Below are 23,422 nucleotides of genomic sequence, written 5' to 3'. Positions count from 1 at the left end.
ATGAGAAGTTGTGTAAACTTGACATAATAGTGGAACCCAACAATTTCATGTAGGCATTGACAAATATGTGGATATAGATTTAACATTTTTACATATACAAAGATAAACATAAAAATTTGTTCCTCATAAATTTGCATTAAACATTTGAATATAGAAAATAATATGAGGAATTGATTTCTTATGACTTATTGCACATAGAGTTTGCCGGTAGGGACGTGGGGTAAAGGCCCCAATGTAGACCCTAGATGTATTGCATGTGGACAGATAGAAAGCATTTCCCATTGTCTATGGGAATGTCGTGGGGCAATGGTTGTATGGGGAAGGGCACTATGTTTGCTTTGCCATGCCTCTAGTTTGTTCACCCTCAACTGGGGACATGCTTCCTGGATTTGTCTTGAGGATGATGTGGTGATATACAATAGCACATGCGATGCTCAGTACAGAGGGGAGCATGGCATTGTTTGGTTGATCACTGACAACCTGGTACCTACAACTTGTGCATAGAATCAAAAACATTGGAGATCTTTGGACATTGCTTGCCCCCATTACTATATGGTGTATATGGACAACAAGGTGTACCTGGGTATTTTCAACACACAAACGCCCTCCAGCTGAATTGATTAAGCTTATCTGGCACACATTAATAACTACACTAAGAGCTTAATATGAGCGGATTGATGGTACTGATGATGTTGCAAAACTAATGAGGCTAAATTTTCGAAATCGATGGTGTACTACACTGATGTCGTGATGTGGCGTGCTTGAGAGTGGGAAAAAACCGGCGAAAGGGGGGGGGTCAAAATGTGCATGTGCAATGTGTGTGCACACAAAGGCAATTAATTGTGCACATGCAAAAGAAAAGGGAAAAGAAAGGGTAGAAAGGATATATAGAAGCTCGTGTTAAAAGTAAGAGAGAGGAGAGATAAAAAATAGAGAGGAGATAGGCTATGAATTTGTAGAGATAGAATATAAGAGAGAGTTAATGGGCTACTGGATAGTCTTATTAACTTATAGCTAGAGGTGCAAGGTTCAAATCCGGTCTTATAATGCAATGTGATTTAAGGAATGTTATTCCTTTTGCATTGAAGACAAAAATGGCGACCCCCCTTCTTTTTTCCTATAAAAGGAGATCGAGGGGGGCTCATTTGAGGAGGGTGTTTTTGGGAGGAGGAGACTATCACCATTTTTCTTTTGGAGCTCTTCATCTTCATCTTCACCACTTCTTTTCATCTCATACCCCTTCATCCCCTCATCGCCACGTGCTCGTCTTCTTTGTGTTGGCACTCGAAGTGCTCGTGAGTACAAGCTTTGTTGGTTCGACGTTGCGAGCCCGTGTGCTCGCCATTCGAATGGTCGTGGTTCGTTGGGGTTGGCATTTTGGTGGTGCTCGTGTGTTCATCTTCATCGTGTTCGGATTTGCTCTTGTCTGTAAGGGCATTTAGTATTTATGTTTTGATTGAGCTCGTGGTTAACTAGAAGTTGTCATTATAATCAAACCCTATTTTATAAACGGTCCTCTTGCGTTGGAATCGAACACGTATTTATTTCTTTGGCCAATATCATTTGTGTTTCTTTCTTTCTTTCTTTCTTTCTTTGTTCTCGACCACTTCTACGTTCGGTCATCTTGTCACGAGGGAGCGTTCGGGCTTGCCCATGCACCTCTCCTCCTCATAAAGGCGTACGAGCATTTTGTGTGTGTGTTTGTGACAGTCTTCCTTGTACGTTCGGCTATCTTGTGACGAGGGAGCGTTTCGGGTGTGCCCATGCACCTCTCCTCCTCATAAAGGTGTACGAGCATTTTGTGCATGTGTTTGTGTCTTCCTTGTACGTTCGGTCGTCTTGTGACGAGGGAGCATTCGGGCTTGCCCATGCACCTCTCCTCCTCATAAAGGCGTACGAGCATTTTGTGCGTGTGTTTGTGTTTTGTACATTTAGTCATCTTGTGGCGAAGGAGTGTTTCGGACGTACCCATGCACCTCTCCTCCTCATAAAGGTGTGCGAGCATTTTGTGTGTGTGTTTATGTTTTGTACATTTAGTCGTCTTGTGGCGAAGGAGTGTTTCGGACATACCCATGCACCTCTCCTCCTCATAAAGGTGTACGCGCATTTTGTGTGTGTAATATTTGTGTCTTCCTTGTACGTTTGGCCGTCTTGTGAGGAGGGAGCGTTTCGAGTGTGCCCATGCACCTCTCCTCATAAACGCATACGAGCATTTGTGCGTGTGTTTTGTGTCTTCCTCATACATTCGACGTCTTGTGACAAGGGAGTGTTCGGGCGTGCCCATGCACCTCTCATCCTCATAAAGATGTATGTGCATTCATGTTTGTGTTATCGTCCCCTTGTGTGATCATCTTTGCTTGTACCTGTTTGATCACTGGCTTGTGCGGTGATCTCGAAAACTCGACTAATCGTGATCAACAAAAGCCACCGGCCTCACAAAAGGGGCAACGAGCCCTTGCTCGGGAAGGGGTTGGGAAGTAGTATTGTCGTAAAGCAAACCTCGGGTCTTCTCTATCCCTTGAGTACTCCCTAGTCCAAGACCCTCGTGATCCCGCCCAAGTAATACACACGCGCGAAACTTCGCGACACCGATGGCCGTAACAAATGGAATGGATATACTATGGTAGTATGAAGTGCCCAGATGGTTGTTCCCCCCTCCCATTAGTTGAACGAGGGGCGTGAAAGACATGGCATGTGAGATAGTGAATGTAGGTGAAGTGTATGAAAGGATGGCTAGAGACATATGTGAAAGTGTAAGATAAATAAGCGAGATCTCTTATGTAGGATAGGATAGTCTTGGCAAGGCCTACTCGAGAAAGGGATTGAGTTTGTGTATATTTTAACTAATGGAGTATATTCTTTTTTGGGAAAAAAAACATGATGTATTGATTTGCCACGATTTGTATTCATAAAAAAAGTTTATACAAAGTATTGAGAAGAATGTATCACTGCTAACATTAACATCCCTCACACTTTAACATTCCTATAAATAGCTTGTTTTGAAAAACCTGGCATATCAATATCTTGCTAAACCCTCTCCAATTCATCTATCAAGGACTCCAACCACATATTCATGTTGTTTTTACTTTATGCTTCCCTAATATCGATGAAAAAAAATGGACTTTGTTAAATGATAACCAAGGTGGATTATCATAGTTTACTAGCACTAAGGACCATGCAAACCAATCAATAGACATTAACCTAAATGGGTTATTGCCATTGGTGGCAAGTCATATCGTTGAAGCTTGACAACATCATATGATATAATATACTTATCAATGTTTCTTATGCCATGTCATCATTCCTTAAGAGTCAAAAATTTTGAAACGGTTGGAAGAGTATTGTAATTGGCACCACACGAGAATCATTGAAAATTCTATTAGAGGTTTGAAAGCACTCAAAAAATATTGGCACCATACAAATTTTTTGAGGATATCCAAAATTTGCATATTTTGGGGATTTTAGACGTACTTTCTGACATTCCATCCAAATGCTTGGCTAGAATTGCTATTTCCTACTAATGTCCTTGCGCATGTAATTTAGTGTTAATCAATTAGCAAGAATTATATGTATATAAAGAGGTTGTATTTTGATATTTATAGAAGAAATGAGATATGCAAGGTTATTGTGGATCTACATTGTGTAGTTTGAATTACATACTAGACTAGTGTTAACTTAAAACAACAACACTTTGAATTGCTTGCATTATTAGTTACTTATGTTTGCTTTCCTTTTTTATATGAATTAAGTTTCTTCATTTAAGATGTTTCTTCAATTCATATAAAAACGTTCAATTCAACTAATCTTCAAATGGAATACATTTTAGAGCCATAACACCTCAAAGAATGTGTATGCATTTAAATAGGCTATTCATATCTAGGACTCCAACAAAAAAAATAAAAACGAAATATATTTATAAACTATCCGGGTGGTTTGCACTAAATTCTATATTATGGACCACATAATCTTAGTTTTTTCTTTCTTTCTATTGATGTATTGTTTACGAATATTCGTCAAAACTCCACTTTCTTCAGTTCGCTAATTCACACTTTTGAAGCCTTTTAGCATATCATTCTTGTTCTAAACCACATACTCGTGAACAACTTAGTCTCTATTTACAAGGATATATATTTAGCCACACTGGCGTGTCATGACATTCTTCAAGAATATGTTCCACATCTTTAAGCACTCTTACTATACATGTTGAATAACGTAACTCCCCTCCAAATGTAGAATAACTTATCAATTCTTGAATGTTGGCCAATGTTTAAGTAATTGGCACGAGCTAGAATACTTAGCATGCTTATAATGATGCATGACTAAATGATATTTTACAATATGATGTCTCATCTTTAAGATCAAACTTTTGTATGAAATTACTTAGTCATGTTTTTCTTCCACGAAGGTTTGTGGACCAAAGTCAATGCAAAGTGAAAAACATGACAAATTATATCCCTTATACAAGTTATATGGGGAGATGATGACATTGCCATAATCGCAAAAATTAGTCATTCTTGGAAATGGAATCATTTTCTAAACCAAATATTTGAAGGGTATTACTTCAATTAATAGATAACGGAGATTCCCTAGCGATGACCACAATTGTTTTTCTTACATAAATCTTCAGTACCTCCCCATTTTTAAAGTTCTAGCAATTGACTTAAATGAATATTTTAGCGTACAGTAGAACCACTCCACCTTATAAACAACCATCTAAAAAATATACCTTTGTTCCATATGGCATGAAACTTCAATCATTGCAATTCTCCATGTTGAGTGTCACCTTTTATATTACCCAAACAACCTCTTAGATTATGCCCAATGTTTGTTCAAATTTGTGAAGACGTTAATATATCTTTCTTTCTTTCATTTCTTTCTAAACTAGCCTTTCTGTCACATTTTGGAATACTGTCTAGCACATTGCCTTCCAAATATACCAGATTTTCCTACTACTTACCAATTGCCATACTTCAAAATTCGAATTGTCAATCACTATTTTTGGTTTCAAGTTTATATTTGTTTTTTTACACCTGCAACATCCTCCTTTTCATACAACATTGCTTGCCCAAGTACCACTGGCTATAATACTACCCCCCACGTATATACTGCTTGAGGATATATTGTGATGACCACAATTGTTTTTCATAGGTCTTTGTTAATCAGTTGCAAATAACAAATTGGTACCTTTGTGATGTAAAATACTCCTTTTAAACCTCAATGAGTATATGACAATTGTATGAATCAATAATGATAGTAGTGATTAATATGTGCTTGTGCTAAACTTGAATCCTTTTATGCAATTATGACGTATGGAGTTATGCAAACTGGTATCAACAATGACTCGTCAAGCTCAACCTTTTTATAAAATAATCAATGCATTTGTACAACATCATGTGAGATGGGCTTACTATAGAATATGGATTTATTTTGCTAGGGTTCCAAACTTCAACTTCTATGTATTTAGTGTACTTGTACCATATTCTTATGTTGAATGCATTGTTGTCTAGTGGTGGGAAGTCCTTCTAACACAATCGATGTCACACTTTGTATGTTAGGTGGGTGGTAATGTCTTTTCATTCGCCCTCTAATAGCTTCGAAATAGGGGTATTCTAACATCGAAGACTTCTATTGAGTGTGTAATATTACAACGAAGCAAGACATTGCATTCCTTCAATGAGGTTCAAGGATGGGATAGGCATCCGCCAAAGTAGTAGACTAGCCTTGCCCATGCACTTGGTGAGCTCTTTGCCAACTATGGTGCAATCTTCACCTATGTACTACATGAAACGCCCTTTATACAAGAGATATTTGCCACCACCTCATGCTTCCACTAGTTTCTATTAAGTACCAAAGTCTCAAAGGAATGAACTCAAGGAAAGGATCAACATTGTGACGACAACAATATTGACAACTAATAGTGTTTAGTTCCTAGTTGTATCACATACTAGACCTAGGAAAACAAAAGCTGTTCACAAGACAAAAGATCTATTGAGGGATTTTATTGCAATACTCCTTGTATTTACCAATTGCACCGACTAGTTCAAATCCTTGTACTTCATTCAAAAGATCAATTGAGGGAATTGTTTGATGAAAAGTTGATCTTTGCTCATCCATATGATTGAACAAACATCCAATCACTCAATTACATAGCATATAATCATCTGAGTAGAAAATAAGGCATTTTGGGTCTTAGAAGAGTACAAGATTAATATATAGATGGGAGATGGGGAGAGATTGGTGTCTCACAGATGTATGGGAGGAAAATGATGGGAATTAGCTCTCTCCAGCATGTGTATATGGTGGAGGGCAACATGAAAAAAAACACAAAATGAAAAAGAAAAGCAGGGAGAAGGGCAAAGGGTAGAATCTTAGATGAGATGAAATCATATGATTAGCTCTCTCCAGAACCTATGGAGGGCAACAAGGAAAAACAATCACAAAACAGAATGCAAATGAGGTAACATAGTAGTTGGAGATGGGCATTATAGAGGAGTTTTGAAAAAAAGAAGAAATCAAAAGGCCCTGATGCAATGGAATGAAACAGAAATGAAGGAACAATACAAGGAAATCCGATAACACAATCACGCACTGGAACAAATCAGACATGCAAATGGTGAAGAAAGTGGTGGTGTTATAATGGAGTTGTGTTTATAATAAAAAGACATGAAAATGAGGGAGCTTAGATGCCATAGCAAACATGCATACACACACACACACACAAAACAATCAAGTAATCATGGAAATATGAGAAAGAAAAGAGATGTTGGGATTCAGTTCAAAAATAACACACAAAAAAACAGAAAACCAAGGAGCTCGGATGCCATGGAAGCGAACAAACATACATGAAGAAACACACAAAACCAACCAAACAAACAAAACAGATTCAGAAAACAAGGAAGAAAGAGGAACTAGGATGGAATTCTGGTTTCTTGCTTTCTTGCTTTCTTTTTAAGCTTCTAAGACCGAGAGGATTCAAGGAGCTTGGAGACCATGAAAGGTCTCGCCGAGCTTCCATGTAGCAGGAGCAACATCATTGGAGACCACGACACTGCCATCACTCATGACGACACGGAAAGACAAGCTTTGCCCGCGGAGGTCTTCGGTGGTCCTCCAGTTGGATCCCCACACTCGCAACAATGGCATCCAATCGGGGGTCTTCGATCCTTTCACATACACTCCTTTCACCGATCCTGTTCCCCCTACATTCGTCAGCAACACCATGTTGTATTGCGAGTTTCCATTGATTGTGAATTGCATCCCTCCTTCTCTGGTACAAGCCACACTGTGGTAGCAAAACCATAACAAGAATCTTAAAAATAAGTCATTTTGTTTGTTTGTTTTTGTGTGAGTGTGTGTGTGTGTGTCTCTCTCTCTCTCTCTTCTGATCCAATCCTTTTCTCTGCTTCCCTTTAGGATATGGCATATCAAGAGATAGAGAGTGTGTGTGTGCCTCTCTCTCTTCTGATACAATCCTTTTCTCTGCCTCTCTTTAGGATATGGCATATCAAGAGTGTGAGTGAGTGAGTGAGTGTGTGTGTATCTCTCTCTCTTGTGGGGCAATCCTTTTCTCTGCCTCTCTTTGGGATATGGCATATCAAGAGTTCAAATTCTTGGATCTAATCCAAGCCGTTTCGCTAATCTTAATCCTTCCTTTCATTATCATCGTTGATCTTAACCACCACAGCTCAAGTTCTAATAATCTTCTCTTCTTATAGCGTTGCGATGCCTGCTCATAATTTTAACTCTTAAACTAGATTTCTGTATCAATGAGACAGTCGGCTGTTTTCATTCGATTGATACACTCACTTCACAGTCTCTAAACAACGGAGGCTCAGAATTAGGGTTACCATTTCCACACAGTTCTCTGTCTCTCTCAAACAAATTACCTCTCTCTAAGTATACCACATACCTCTTATACAGTACAGGAACAGGTTGAGCAGAGTATTCGGAGATTTGGGAGAAAGCAACCTCAGCAATGTCGAAGTGCTTGTTGGGAGCATTGCACCACCCGATCCGAGAGGCAGGGCAGTAATTTGTGGCTGTGACGACAACAGTCTTCCCACGAGGATTGAGACAGAGATGGCCATAGCTACTTTCATGATCACACATAACCTCGAAACAGCTACCGCATCCCTTCCCTTCCTGGAACAAAGCTCCACTAATTGCTGCTGTATTCTGTCCATAGCCATTGTTGTATAGCGTCCCGAACCCGCAAGCTCCAGCTAGGTTCGATGAAAATTACAAGAGGAAGAGAAAAAACATTGTGAGCTTCATAGCACTTGCTTCTTCTGCAAAGGGAAAAGAATTTACCATAGCCATTCCCAAGCTTGGTTCGCACTAATATGCTAACCCTAAAACATACTCGAAATCTAGAAAAGAAAAAAACGAATTGGAAGAAGAAATGCAGTTGCAGAAGCAAACTAGGATCTGGAAATGTTTATACCTTGTTATTCATCATTAAAATAAATTACAACTACTCGTGAAATCTAAACCCTAATAACCATGCCTGCTCATGAAACATTTGAACGGTGGAATCACAAAAAAACAGTAAACACCAGTTATGCATTAGAGCGAGAAGACATAGCCATCTCTACAACATTTCGACATTGTCCTCGCACAGAACGAAACCGAAGCTGTTTCTAAGCTCAAAGTATGTAGAATATGATCCTGTGCATCTGGTCCTAAAAACTTGTCTGAGTATAAAGAGCGTAACTCTAAATAATATACAAATGGTAACCCTAAAGAGAAGATGTAACTCAAGAGATGGATGGTTATGAAATGTTAACACTTTTACATGGCTGAAAACGAAAAGAGAATACCTAGCTATGTCTGACAAAGAAATGGTGACCGTAGAAAACATACATTTGGGCATAAACTCAAGTTGCGGGCGACAGTTGAAAACAGAGAGTGGAAAACCCTAACTTTCGAGCAAGTTCAGATAGAGGGATGAAGAAAACATGCATGGAGAGAGAGAGAGAGAAAGAGAGAGATCGGATGGCTACTGAAGGTTACCATTGGTAGTGCCGAAGCTATCACCATATGCAGTGGCCGTCGCAGGCATCCAGTCCATCGCTGCAGCGTCACAAACAGTAAACAGAGAAGAAGAAAACAAATGGAGAGCTAGAAGAAGAAGAAGAAGAAGAAAAGAGTAGCAGGAAGAAGAAGAAGAAGAAGAAGAATCCATGGATTCACTTCAAGAAGCAGCGACGGTAACAGGAACAAAAGAAGAAGAAGAAGAAGAAGAAGAAGAAGAAGGATGGGGAAGAAGCAGAAGATAGAAGAAGTAAGTAGAACAACAAGGATTAAGGAAGATTAATGAAGGAGAAGAAAGGATGGAAGCAAAAGCAATGGAGCAGAAAAAAACAGAAAGAGAGAGAGAACCACCTAAAAAGCAGAGAGGCTATTAAATGCTGTACTGCTAAGAGAGAGAGAGAGAGAGAGAGATTGGTGTGATGGTGATGGCGATGGAAAACCTGTTTCCTCTGTCTGTGTGAGGATCAGTGAAGAAGAAGAAGAAGAAGAAGAAGAAGAAGAGTAGAGAGAGAGAGACTGTGTGTGTAAGCATGTACATGGGGGGGCTCTGTTCTTTTTGCTTTTTGCTTTTTGCTTTTTTGCTTTTTTGCTTTTTGCTCCCACTTAACTGCCATGTAACTGCCTCCTTAAGCTTTTGCTTTTGCTTTTATGAGTGTCACACAAAATGCATATTTAAATACACTATTATTTGATTACATATTTAATATATTTAGGAAATGGGTAGATAAAGAGGAGCCATATCCTGCTCTTATAATAAATCACCTTCAAGAGTCTCTGGATCGTGATTCTTCCAATCCAATCCGCGCCCCCCCCCCCCCCCCCCCCCCGCCCATCCTTTTGTCCGGAGAGGGCCAAGGATCATGCGGACGGGAAAACGCTTGTCCTGTTCTGTCCCATCCCCATCATACGTGAACCCGATCGATCTGTTGCCCGAGCAGAACACTCGAAAAACGCTCAGGTGAGTGAATGCTAATCACTTGTCTGATATCTTCCAACTAAAATCCAACAATCAATGCATTCTCTCCTGTTGCATGCTTCTGATAACTTTGTCAAGTTTTTTTGCTCCCCCGAACAAGAGGCTTGCCAACCCCCCCATGATATGACCTCATTTAAGTTAAGTCACGTGAGCTCTCCTTCTCGTCTAGGCTCCAAGTGTGAATCGGGTCAATACGAGTTCGTGTAAACAAACTAGAGCATTGCTGCTACATGGGGGGAGGGGCAATGTAACGAAACATCTTGACATGTGGATAATCCAACACATATCCAACTAGGTTCATGTACCTGTCATATCATAAAAGAATGTAGGGAGGTGGAGGACTAACAACAGATTCACTTGGCTATGCATGTGGGTGCCTCACCTTCATAACATCATTTCTGTTAGACAATGTAGGTAGAATCAATGTACACAACCAAGTTGACCTCAAAGACGAGAGGGAGGGACCAACGTACTACACCTAGCTAGCAGCTATATTGCCTTACTCGCCATATTGAATAATGTAGTGAAACTGTCAAAGGGATCAAATTTTTTCCCATCAAACCATGTCTCATCACAATAGCATCTACAACCTCCTGTGGTTCAAATAACATAGGTTTATCATGTACCACCGCCCATAATATTGCACCCCCTGTATACACTGCTCTGGGATATACTGGAGTTAATAGTTTTATGATTCGTTTCCATATGTCCATAGCACATATTGTCTACATTTCCTTTTCGCCACCCATTAACTGGTATAGCTTTATGAACCAACAACCATCGAAAACAAACAAATTTCCTACTCATCTTTATACCCCATTGAAACCATCAAGGAATTGGGCTCTAGGTTCCTCCCATACCTAAAGGCTAAGAGTGTATGGAAAAAGATGAGGGAATTTGGGCATGGAAAAATGTCTACAGTTTTTTCCTTACGTTAGACTGTGCACTACAATAGTGGGGTTAGCATCACTTGTTTCAACAATTTTGTATCCTTTCTTGCATCTCTTTACTTTTTAACATGTTTATGTGTGTGCTCATTCTCTACATAACCCACCAACAAAAACAAGTGTTATGCTTTCCATGTAGAAGGGTGTTTGGATTAAGGGTCTCCTCTCGGCACAAAATGGTGTGGTTGAAGGCTGATCCAAAACGTGTGATGATGTGGATAATTTTGAAATGTGAACTTAATAGTCCACATTCAAATTATGTGATTTGCTAGTGTGAAAGTACCCATTGTTGTGAACATTATCCACCTTTATTCTCTTCTCTATGCTTTATTGGAACTAAGATGAGCAATTGTCGAGCTTCTTGCTTACATTGTGAGTTTGTACGAGCAAACCATAACAAAGGTTCTCAAGGAACCATCTATTCGCATTTCATTTTTTATTGTTTTTTGAACCATCTACAATCAATTCCTCACTTACTCCAACTCATCTATGATTAATTCTACACGTTCTATGAGATTGATTAGTTGAAAGAAATATTGCATGATGAATTACAATTTTTGTGTGCTTCTAACAAGGATTAAAATGTCTATATTCTAGGTTGTTTATCTGGTCGAATTGTCATATAAAAGCTTATTTTTTGCTTTTGTCTACCAAAACATAGATAACATGTGATTAAAGTGACTACATCAATGATTCATATGATTTCTCATGCTTTATCAACCTACCCTTTATGAAAAAAAACCTTCGTGCACATTTCAACTAATTGATGAATTTAGACTCTCTTCGTCACACGTAGAGTTATTGTGTTGCAAATCCTCACAATAAAAATTCTTTCAAGGTAAGAAAAAATTTCATAGTTTGATAGTACGGGATTGATACACGTGAAGCATACTAGCATACCAACTACGCCTTTTCAATTATGTCCAGCAGTAGTAAACATCGACCATAAACCAAGAATGGAATGTGGCATGGTGCATTATTTGAGATTTTTATTTAGACAATATGCATGACTAAAACTAACAAATAAGTTTTCATACTAATTAGATGGCTTTGTTCCATAATTACAATGCATTAACCTAGTCGATTGACAAAGTCCCCATTTGAGAAACATGTTCCTCACAAAGTGGAGTAAATTTGTGTTATGTGACAAACCTTTGCTCATTTACTTGTTCAAAATAACAATAGTCACTCATCTACAAAGTTCATTCTAGTATAACTCTCATCTATGGCCCATGGCCCGATTATCGATACTCCAATCTCTGAAGTACATGAGAGGTGGTTTTTATAATCTCTCTCTCTCTCTCTCTCTCTCTCTCTCACACACACACACACACAGACAAGACAGACTTTTGAACTATGCACACCCCACAAGTTACAACCAAACTCTTTGTGTAACCAAAATTGTCATTGGTTTCCTAAATGCAATGTGGGAAAAGACCCCTTGAATATGATACAATGATAACAAAGATAACCATTTGAAGTGTATTAGTAATTCTATTGAGGCTTAATATTAACAAGAAATAACTAGCATTTTGAAAAGACAGAATTGTTTTGCAAGTTAATTGTAATTTTTTCGGATACTTGGGGTTAACTCATGCAGTAAGGTCATATATGAAATGGTAACCTCATGGACAAAGCATTCTAATATCAACTTGCTTTTATGACCATGTTTATGTTAGCATAAAACAAAAAAAACTATGGCATTGCTACATATATGAAAGCAACACATTTATACGAATTTACAATGTACCAACTCTTGGATAAAGTCAACTTTAGTGGCAACATCAAGTTTGGAGCCTTAACTTATGACTTTTGATATAAACAACAAAGACAACACCAAAAAATTTCAAGAGAGTAATCTCTATCATGATCCATGGGAGTTGAGACAAGGTAATGAAGGTTTGCTAAAAGAAACCCTTCAAGATTTCAATTAGCATGTTTGAATAATCATTGACGTCGATCAAACAAGGTTATGAGAAAGTAATAACAATGTCTCAAGAAAAGTTTCGAAACAAAAACATTAGCCGATGTATTCATTTATACAAGTTCTTTATGAAGCTTTGAGTACAGACTTATGCAATTAACATAAAGCAAATGACTCCAGATTGCATTGGGGTGCAAGACCTATATTGATTAAAAGAAGGTACATTTTGTCATTGCCATCTAAAAAGCTATCTAGGGATGGTAGCTTACAACCCATGTGGTCTTTCCATTTTATGAAGTCATCAAATGGACTTATCTAATTAATTTCATGTAATGATGACTTACATCGCATGTGGTATTTGTGTGGGTCATCACCAGCTGGTGACTTAAAATGATGTACAATGAACATGGGATAGATGTTTCTGACCATTAACGTGGGGATGGACGTTCATGATCATTATTGGATGACAAATTCCCGCCATGTCGAACATGGTAGGTAATTGATGACCATGGATGTATCAATGTCTTCCTAGATAATGAGTTTTCATGTCATTTGCCTCTCCAGTTTTAAACTTTTTGAGAGTCGATCTTCGAGGTCTCAACTCCTGACAAACTTGCTCCGAAATAACTTCCCTTTTCTCAAAGCAAGAAGTACCAACTTCATCTCCATATGCCATTTCAATAAATGCGAGAAGATTGTTTGAGTGCAAATTATTACTTTCAACGTTTGGTATACCTATGTTCAACCTTTTCATAGGCTACAAATAAAGAAGATATTTACATCAAATCGGACAACCATGGTAAACATTGTTGAAACATAGGCAATTTATCAATCTCTACATTTTGTGGTCTAAAATTCTCAAGGACATGCAAACAATGCCAAGCATTTTGTATTGTGGGCCAACAACACGAGCTAGCCACTTGAAAAGAAAAGGCACCCCATTATACAACACAAACTTGTTAGTTAAACCATTCATGCTTTTGGAGTATTCACACAATATCAAGAATCCACGTGTCATATGAACAATATGAAATGGGAAGTTTTGTTCATCATCCAACCATTCTTTTGGGACCATGCACATGGGATATTTTGTCTACATGCAGTATGCTCAATATTTGATACCCGACTTTGACGTATGTTTGAACAAGGCACGACGGAGTTAAATCATAAACAATTAGATGGATGTACTCTTAAGACTTTTAAAAAGATCATTATGTAACAAGAGGGTAGTCAAATTGTCTATCACATCTTGAAGCCATTGTTACTAAATGACATTTTCAAAAACATAATTCAACAGTGAGAACTTGTGGGGGAATCGGAAAATGTGATAGTACCAACAAGATAAGACACTAGGCAAGAAGGTGCAATTAATATGTGATTCTACATATACATTCGTCCTCACTAGATTTTAATGCTTGAGTTTTCAATCTTGTCTTGCGCTGAAACAAGGGATAAATCTACAAATATCTAATAAATTAGTAAATGTTTTCGAAGTATTTCTCGTTTTGATGTGTATTTGTTTTTCTACTTGCCAAAATGCCACACATTTCGCTTGAGAAAGCAACATGTCACAAATGAATTGGTGTTTTATTGAAAACATTACTTAATTGAATAATTAATCAATTGTGATGTCTTAAAATAGAAGAATAAACGTAATTTCCCTGATTAAACTTGTCAGCTTCATAATCAAAACATCTTGAAGTTTAAATTTAAGGGCGAGTGATACATCAATATTGCGGTGTCAATTTCTTAATTCGTGACCTATATTCTCACAACCTCATTAATGAAGGTTGATTGGTGTGCTTATGCCTAAATTTGATGTGACGAGGGCCTCAACATTGACCAAGGATAGAACGGTAATTTTTAAAAAGCAAGGGGTATAATGGTAATTTGAAAAACCAAAAGGGTGTGTGGGTAGATTTGAAGTTCTATGTAATTAAATTGTTTTCCCTTTTTCATTTATTTGTAAAATAAGAACATCTTTAAATACAAGCCACTCATTTCATTTTGAAGGAAAAGACATCATATATATACATACATGCATATAGTATTTTGCTGCCCATGCATTCATTGAGGTTTAAATGATGGCCACAAGTTATGGATGGTTTCACATTGACCAGACATCGGTACATCTAGTACCATCCTTTAACTTTATAAAAACGCGTGTTCATCTATATGGTTTGGTTTACATGCATGTATGTGTAACATTTCAAATCGCTTCGTTGGGCTAAGTTAACTTGGATGTATACCACTATACACCTAGCCCCCAAAAGGTGAGATAGATAGTGATCTTTGAAACCCTAAACCCATACGATATGTCTTGGCTATGAATTCTCACATGAAACTATGGCGTCTTGCTCATAAAGTATTGTTTGTTAGATATATTTTATAGAGGGAAACAATGCATGCAAAATTATATTGATTTTCATCATACATTATTTTTAAAGAAATTGAGTTTTGAACAATGGACTTAATGTGGTGCATAAGATTATGGCTTTTGGTTAGTAATTTGCTAGAAAGGTATGATTCAATACTTTAAACATTGAAATTGTCATTTTCAACATAGTATAAAGATTTACCACAATAGTGAATAACAAGAGTATGTCTGACATGTAATAATACATGGAGTTGGTCATATTTAAGAGAAATGCTAACATATAATACAACTAAATGTTCTATGTGTAAGAAGATATAGAGTTATATATTATGTGCGAATGTATCCAAGTGTGAGATACAACACATTTCATGTAGGTGTATTCAAAGTTGCAATACCATAAATTCAAAGTGCAATGCCATCAATGAAAGTTGTTATTGTGAACTTTAAAAAGCTAGCGGGGGCGGGGGATGTAACCCTTTTCCATGCATGAGCGCGTTTTTGGCACATGGACGAAGTTTCTTCCTATCCTCTAGGATCTTATAATACATAGAATGGCAAGCTTAATAAATGAGGAGTTTGAACATGAAGTTGTGCAAGGATTTGAATGTTGCACAGGAGGGTATGATACTATGAGAACAACACTTTAATGTGTGAATTGAGATGTACATTCTAGCTTATGTGAGGGGGAGAAGAAGAAGAAGGGTATTAATGTCAATGAAGAGGCCAATGTAGCCTAGGAGAGACAAAAACGCACACACTATAGCTTGAGAGAGAGAGATTCTAAGTCGGGATATTATAGCCATGCCATGCATATATTACCTCGATGATGTGAGAAATGCATTTGCCTAGTGTGTTAATTATATTATTTGAAAGGTGCACAACAAGAATGGATCCATTTATAATCCCATTATAGCTTGCTAGAGATAGGCTTATTAAACAAAGGCAATGCATGTATGAGAAAGAGGTAGGAATGCAATTGGATATACATTCTTACTTCCAAGAAGTCTTAGGGTTATGGTTTATGACCCCTTATGGTTTGTAGACGAGAGAGAGAGAGAAGAAGAGATATTTGTGCACAAAGATTAGGATTAATGAGCAAATATTAGGGATTTGCCTATCAATCACTTCTTGAAGTATAATACATCCATGTGAACCACAAAGAAGAGAGCATCTACATCAACGCCACCTAATGTTGCCAATTTGTGCCAATTTGTGTCATTAGTCGATAAGGAGCATGTTTCTTCTAAAATTGACCCATCATTGCTATCACATATGGAATTTGACAATGTTTCATACTCATAAGGTAAAAGTAATTAACTCTCTCTTCTTATTATTGAAATGATGCATTTGGCCAATGTTTGAACTAAGAGATGGAAAGAAACATGTCGATTGTTATGAAGTTCTCTTCTCCAACAAAATATGAAGGGACAAACTATTAGAAGAATTATCCTTAAGGTATAGTGAACAAATGGTTCATGTCTTACCTTGGTATTTAAGATGCGGAATTTCAAAGTTTGGTTCTTCGTAAATGCTCTTTTTCTTTGAGATATTTGATTTCCCTAGTATTTGGAGTAATGTGATAGCTTATGGAGAGTTGTTTGCCACCCCTTCCATCTGCATGGAGAGATAGAGAATGAACTTTGGCACATAGAATACAAGCACTTGTCCACACATTTATACACATAGATTTACTTATACTTATTGACATATATTTACACTTGCTAGCATATACAAGCCTACAACTTAACAATAAACAATTATGCATATGGATAAATCCATCGTAAGACACAAATACTTATTAACACTTGCATGATTGAACATGCATTTACACATAGGCACGATACCCATATGCGGATGTACATAAGCGAAGAATACATGAAGTTTGTGTGATTTTGAAATTTGAACTAATATTTTGAAAGAGTTACTATTAAGTTGCAACCTACATTCTCAAAAAGGGGGGAAATTTAAGTGCTCCAAGACGTACCGAGTGGGATATTATTCACCCACAACCATTTGTCAAGGATACCATATTTTCTAGTTCAGATCTTTGGTGGTTTTGCTTAGCTTTCACTCACACCTGCATTAATTTCATGATAGTGGTTAGAAGAGGTGTGTGAAATATTCATGGAAGAAGAAACTTTAATCTTCCTTACAATTTTACAAAGTGGGAATTCGGCTAACAAGAGATATGGGGGAAGGGGCATTTAGCATGTATGTTAACCATTCTTAACCTACTAAAAAAATTAGGAAGAAGTAGTTAGATATGATTAAGAACTAGGGGAATGTACGTCTTGGAGATTTCCTTTTCCTCTTTAAATGATCTTAATCGGTGAGATTTAGGCAAGGAGCTTCCTTTGGCATCACGAGGCTCCAAAAATTTAATGCTTTTGCAAAATGGTCGCTTTTGACTGTTTCGTACTTATGGCCCTCGTGTTGTTAACAAGACACTTGACCTCCATTAGTAACTCGAAGGTTAGGAAATAAACAAGAAAAAGCAAGCAAATAGAAGAAGATGTTAAGCTTGCATTGATACTAGATGTAAGAATCTCATCTCAAGTCATGTTAAACAAACAAAAGAAAGAGAAAAATCACCCGACCACCCCCAACAAAGGTGAGAGATGCCCACAAAGCATGAGGTAGTAGTTGTGGCACAAGTGCCTCCATGATATGGTTATGCCCACACTCCACTTACCATTGGCCTCAAGATTATACAATGCAGTGTGAGATACCATAACACCTAGTCAAGAAAGAGCATCCAACTCCTCTCTATAACTCATACCTTTGTCCACAAATCACATCTTTGAGCAAGAATTTCCACAATAATATGGCCGTCTAAGTTTATGATGAGTTAGGAAAGCATAATAATAGTAAATACCCTAACACCTAGTCAAGAAAGAGCATCCAACTCCTCTCTATACCTAATACCTTTATCCACAAATCACATCTTTGAGCAAGAATTTCCACAATGCTATGGTCGTCTTAGTTTATAATGAGTTAGGAAAGCATAATAATATTAAATACCAACATACGCAAAACTAATGAGTTAGGAAATCTCTCTCTCTCTCTTGTAATTAGCTAACTCTAGTAAGTGTTTATCCTCTTAATTTAGTAAATGCCATGTGGAACATTAACGTTGAAGCCATGACCTTTCTTGTCTCCAATGGATAACCTTACCAACTGAGCTACATCCATTTAGGCATCTTTATCTCTTTTCTATGTTCTTTACTATTAATCTTACACTTATCACTTGTATAATGTATTTAACTTGGTAAAATTAATTAACATTGGGGTATTTATTCTCTTTTTGTACTTTGGTGCTACTTAAGTGTTCTTAAGAATTTCAATAAGGTCTGTTGGATATTATGCGAGATTGCAAACATTAATACCTCAAGAATGATTGGCGATTGTTTCCTACCTATGTCTCAACATAGGGTTGACAACATTCTAGTCTCACACAAAACCTTGGTGAGGAATAACTCTAACGAAGATTAAGATGTGCACTAACTGCTCCTCACGTTGACCCAACACGCATCTCAACCAACCCATAATATAAATCGTTTTTGCATCCTTTGAAATACAAATACTTATTTTTTAAAAGGCATATTTATTACCTTAGATAACCCAAGCATTTAGACCAAACTTCTTAAACTAAACTACAAAACAAACCAATGAAGATGTTGTGATGATGTAAATGCATATTGAGAAAGTATTTGATACAATACTGTGGAGTTTTGTGCAATCTACAATGCATTGTATGGGTTTTGGCGCTAAAGTATCAGAAGTTATTTATTACTTGTATAAAAATAGTTCTATCGCATGCATATTGGATGAAGAAATCGCTAATGCGTGGATATTGTTTAATTTGTGTAGACAAGGTTGTCTTGGTAACAAATTACTCTGAGACCATCACCACTCATCCATTTCTTATTATATACATATAATAATGTACATTTAGTGAATACCCTGGGCTTCAACTACCCAATCCAAGGGACTTTGTGGCTCTTGCATATGCAGATGACGCATATTTTATGTATACAATGATCCCCAAGATATGCAAACACTAATGGATGCTCTTGAGTTGTATGGTTTCGCTATTGGGTTGCATGTGAACTTCTCTAAGTCAAAACTCCAAACCTTATGTTTATGTAATTGGCATGCATGTGAATGGCTAGGCCATATAAATATCCTAAATGAGATTGATAAGGTCTCTTGGGTATCCCGTTGGTTAGAATATGATAGGTGAAAAAAGAGTGAGATGAGTTTTGGAGTAAGACAAAAGTTGAACGTTTGGAAGATATCTATTAGCAATCTATCCATTGCATGCCGGCTTATGTGTGGTCCAATTAATATTGATGGATAACCTCACATCATTTCTCTCTTATTGATTTACTAAAGGATATATTGCAAACAATCATTTTTGAAATTTTGGATCAATTTCTGTGCTCTTATAGACCTAGAAATTTTGATGGATTAAATTTACATGATATGAAATCTCACATGTTGGTGAGGAAAATTATGTTGCTACCACATTAGTTCAACAAATATGTTGCTACTACTAGTAGCATTTAATAGATTTCGTGATTTGCAATTAAAGAGAGGTACCATATGTGTCTAGATGAAAATCCTATTGGGTCATAATATCTATAGGCCACTTCTCTAGCAAGTTACTTGATTTGAGGTACAATGGAAGGAAAGACTTTTAAACTTTGGAAATCTGGTGTACCCCTTGAAACGAGAAGTGTTCTTGTGACATTGTTTATTGGATATACTTCCCATATGATCTCAATTCTCACCTTGAGAAAAGGAAAATTAGTCATTGTTGTTTAGATGTCATGGAGGATTGGGATAAATGATTCACTTGCTATGGGCATTTTCATTAACAAGAACTTATATCCATCAATTCAAAGGCAATCTTTGACCTAGGTTTCCAAACACATTGTTGAAGATATCATTTTGATTTATTGGTCTATTTCTTCACATTGAGGTTTCCCACAATTAATACACATATCGCTTAAAGAAAAAGAACTAAAGCAATTCTAAAATATTTTATATTGAAAGCCAAGGTCTTACCAACAATCTCACCCTAGACATAACCTTGGTTTCCTGGTAAAGCAAGAATAAAACTAATTCAAACTCCTCTTACATCTACATAATAAGTCGGGAAATTTGTGATCTAGTGAATTGATGTGGTTAATTGTCCTTCAAAATCCCAATTTTCATTTTTGCTACCATTTGTCACTAAGTTAAAATAAAGTGGATTCCAAGAGAGATAAATAGAAAAGAGAGATTATCTTTGGGAAGATTGGGTGCGGATGGATTTATGAAGCAACAAGAGAATATATTTCAACTAATTCTGACACCAAATAATTGGGTAAACCCAACCAAAAGGAAACCAATAGAATGGGGGACGTGAATGATGAAAAGTGAATGGGGTGATCAATAGTTTCTTTAGTGATTGCTCAAACAAAATTTGCTATCAAAAAAATATTGATCTCATCTTAACCCATCATAAGTGGCGAAGGTCGTGGGAATTGATTCTCCACAATGTTGTTGTATTTGAGGAATGTATACCAAGCATGGGTGTATCGTTGGTTCCCCCCCTCAAACATCATCACCGACATCATAGCACCGACACAATATGTTAACAGTTGTAGCTCACAAAATAAGTAGATATTGCAATACAATCTACCTCCTCATCGTTACATCCTCAAATGTGCATAAAAGGTTGGGACTATGAAAACAATTTCACACAAACACACCGTTCATGACGTCCGGTCACCGACTTCATAGCACAAACACAATAAGTTAACTGTTGTAGCTCACAAAATAACCTGATATTGCAATACAATCTACCTCATCATCGTTACATTCTCAAATGCGCATAAAAGGTTGGGACTATGAAGTCGGTGACTTCCGGTCACCGACTTCATAGCACAGACACAATATGTTAACAGTTGTAGCTCACAAAATAACCAGATATTGCAATACAATCTACCTCATCATCATTACATTCTCAAATGTGCATAAAAGGTTGGGACTATGACAACAACTTCTCACACAAACACACAGTTCATGACATCCAGTTTGCAATGTCATAAATTATTGGTCCTTCATCCATCAAAAAGATGTGTAAATGTGAAATGACACAATTGCACATAGTCTATGCTTGGCAAAAACAATTGACTTTGTAACATCAATCTATTGCCTATAAGCACATCTTATTATTTTGCATGCCATCCGACTTGGGTCAACAAAACAAATCAAGAAAATCAGCGAAAAGGTAAACATTGCACCACATCTACATATAACTTGGATCAACAAAGTAAACTTCAACTCGTTCCCAAGCCAACTGATGATGATCTTGTTTCATCCATTGTTAAACTATAAAAGAATCTTCTTATTATAACATTATACACCATATAATTTAGGTTTCATTCACTTACTAAATATACAAGTAGAATCATTAATCAGCATCAATCAATGGGCATAAAGCCGTTTATTATTATTTGCAGTTTAAAGTCTAAGAGATGGTTACAAGGGGAAGCTCAACATTAGAGCCTCCGTTCCCAAAAATTAGGGTTAGGGCGTTTGAGGTAGGAGGAGCACACGGTATTCTTTAGTAAAAGGCGAAAGAATAGTTCGCTCTGTGCTCAACCCACGCCATCCCAATGGATGACCTACCATTGAAAACTCGTATTTATAGGCCAATCTCAGTTGTCCTTTGTATGTGGGACTGTCATATGCACTGATTGATTCACTAATGTGTGTAACAACTGCTCTACTCTTGTCCTTCCTTTCTTGGACACCCAACTATACTCAACACACTAAAATAACATCTTCTTCGTGGACATTAATTGACGGTGTCATGAATGCACAATTGATTCCACTATTGCATCGTCTTCTTTGGTCTACATTTCCTATACACTTGTTCTTAGCTTCAATTCTCTTCTGTGTTATTAGAAGCTAGATGATTTATAACGATGTATCTTTGAAGGAAAACTTTATCCTCATGCATATACGAATACAAAGAAAATTGAATGCATTATGATCCCCCTAAGTTGAAACTAGAAATCACATTTGTCTATAGAATTTCTCTGCTTACAAATGACATTTCATCCTCTCGATAACCAATGAGTACTCAACATTATTAAATTATAGATGTGGGTAGTAAATCCCAACCATTCCCAACTGCCAAAAGTGGGGCATCCTAGAAATTTGGTCAAGATAATGAGGATGACACATGTTTCCCTATAGAAGGTATTGTTTAAGATTAGACTAGAGGAGCATTTGAAGTTTGGCGTTGGGATTGACTAAATCATAATTGAAGACCATCGACAACATCTAGAATGCATAATCTCCACAAGAAGCAATTCAACTTTCTATAATTTGGTCATACTTCCCAATTGATGCATTTATTACATAGACCACAACACAACCTCTTCAAATAACATAATAGATAGATTGGATCGTCATATAAAAACGGAGAGCATGTTATAAAAATTATAAAGGTCCATGACCCAATCTCAAGACAACATGACTTTCACAAGTATGTTGTAGAGAATTCGAAACCTGTTCGATACATGATGTTTTCACATCATCATTCTTTTGGGAAAAAATCTTTAATCTTCAATATATGAAGGTTTTATCAATATTCGAACTTGAGTTCTTACTTCCAAAGACAAGTTTTATCCCCATCGAAAATGCATGTCTATACTTCCTATAATATGTGTGACGTGTACTTGCCATAACATACCAAGATGGCAAAGTAGACATGCATCGCACAACATGGCCCTCCATATGTAGCCAAGATTATTAACCAACCATCCATGTAATTGCATGTCATAACCCAAATGTAAACTATTTTTGGGGCAATAAATCACAACGATATGTACCCTAGAATTGAGGAAAATACATCTCGGGTATTTGAAGACGAAAAGAGTATACATACTCACACGCCTGGTTTATGAACATCTATCTACTTATGTTTCAGGTCATCCAACTTGCACCAAGAACAAATCAAGAATCTAAGCATTACATCTATGCTAGCAACAAAGTAACATCCACTCACATTTCCAAAACAAAAACAAATATATAACAACCAAATATGAAAGTACTTGTTACAACCATTGCATTATCCTACACGAATGTTGTTGTGTCTATCTTTG

At 37.0% G+C, this 23,422-nt stretch overlaps 1 protein-coding gene and 1 non-coding gene across 2 annotated transcripts; both read right to left on the bottom strand.

Moving 5' to 3' along the window:
• Positions 1-6,036: 6,036 nt before the first annotated feature.
• On the bottom strand, positions 6,037-9,334 carry LOC147859789 (expansin-A2-like). The gene is made up of 3 exons (XM_087324920.1): positions 9,013-9,334; positions 7,910-8,222; positions 6,037-7,282 (listed from the first exon to the last, which is right to left on the bottom strand). The coding sequence occupies exons 1-3, from the start codon at positions 9,182-9,184 to the stop codon at positions 6,973-6,975; spliced, it is 795 nt and encodes a 264-aa protein (XP_087181046.1). The 5' UTR covers positions 9,185-9,334; the 3' UTR covers positions 6,037-6,972.
• Positions 9,335-21,797: 12,463 nt separating this feature from the next.
• On the bottom strand, positions 21,798-21,921 carry LOC147859788 (U5 spliceosomal RNA). The gene has a single exon (XR_015530283.1). It is a non-coding gene; the product is annotated as a U5 spliceosomal RNA (small nuclear RNA).
• Between the last annotated feature and the right edge of the window lie 1,501 nt (positions 21,922-23,422).

Source organism: Azolla caroliniana, unplaced genomic scaffold, assembly GCF_043228905.1.
Source record: "Azolla caroliniana isolate FFs.n. ecotype wild unplaced genomic scaffold, voAzoCaro1.0.p SCAF_9, whole genome shotgun sequence".
NCBI lineage: Eukaryota > Viridiplantae > Streptophyta > Polypodiopsida > Salviniales > Salviniaceae > Azolla > Azolla caroliniana.
This window is presented reverse-complemented; position numbering and strand designations above follow the sequence as displayed.

What these genes read in the sequence shown, in the direction of transcription:
- LOC147859789 (XM_087324920.1), bottom strand. Translation starts at nt 9,184, where the DNA reads ATGGATTCTTCTTCTTCTTCTTCTTCTTCCTGCTACTCTTTTCTTCTT. An exon ending in TAGCTTCGGCACTACCAATG is followed by an intron (nt 8,223 to 9,012) that starts GTAACCTTCAGT and finishes CATCGAACCTAG; the next exon opens with CTGGAGCTTGCGGGTTCGGG. An exon ending in GTTCCTGTACTGTATAAGAG is followed by an intron (nt 7,283 to 7,909) that starts GTATGTGGTATA and finishes TTGCTACCACAG; the next exon opens with TGTGGCTTGTACCAGAGAAG.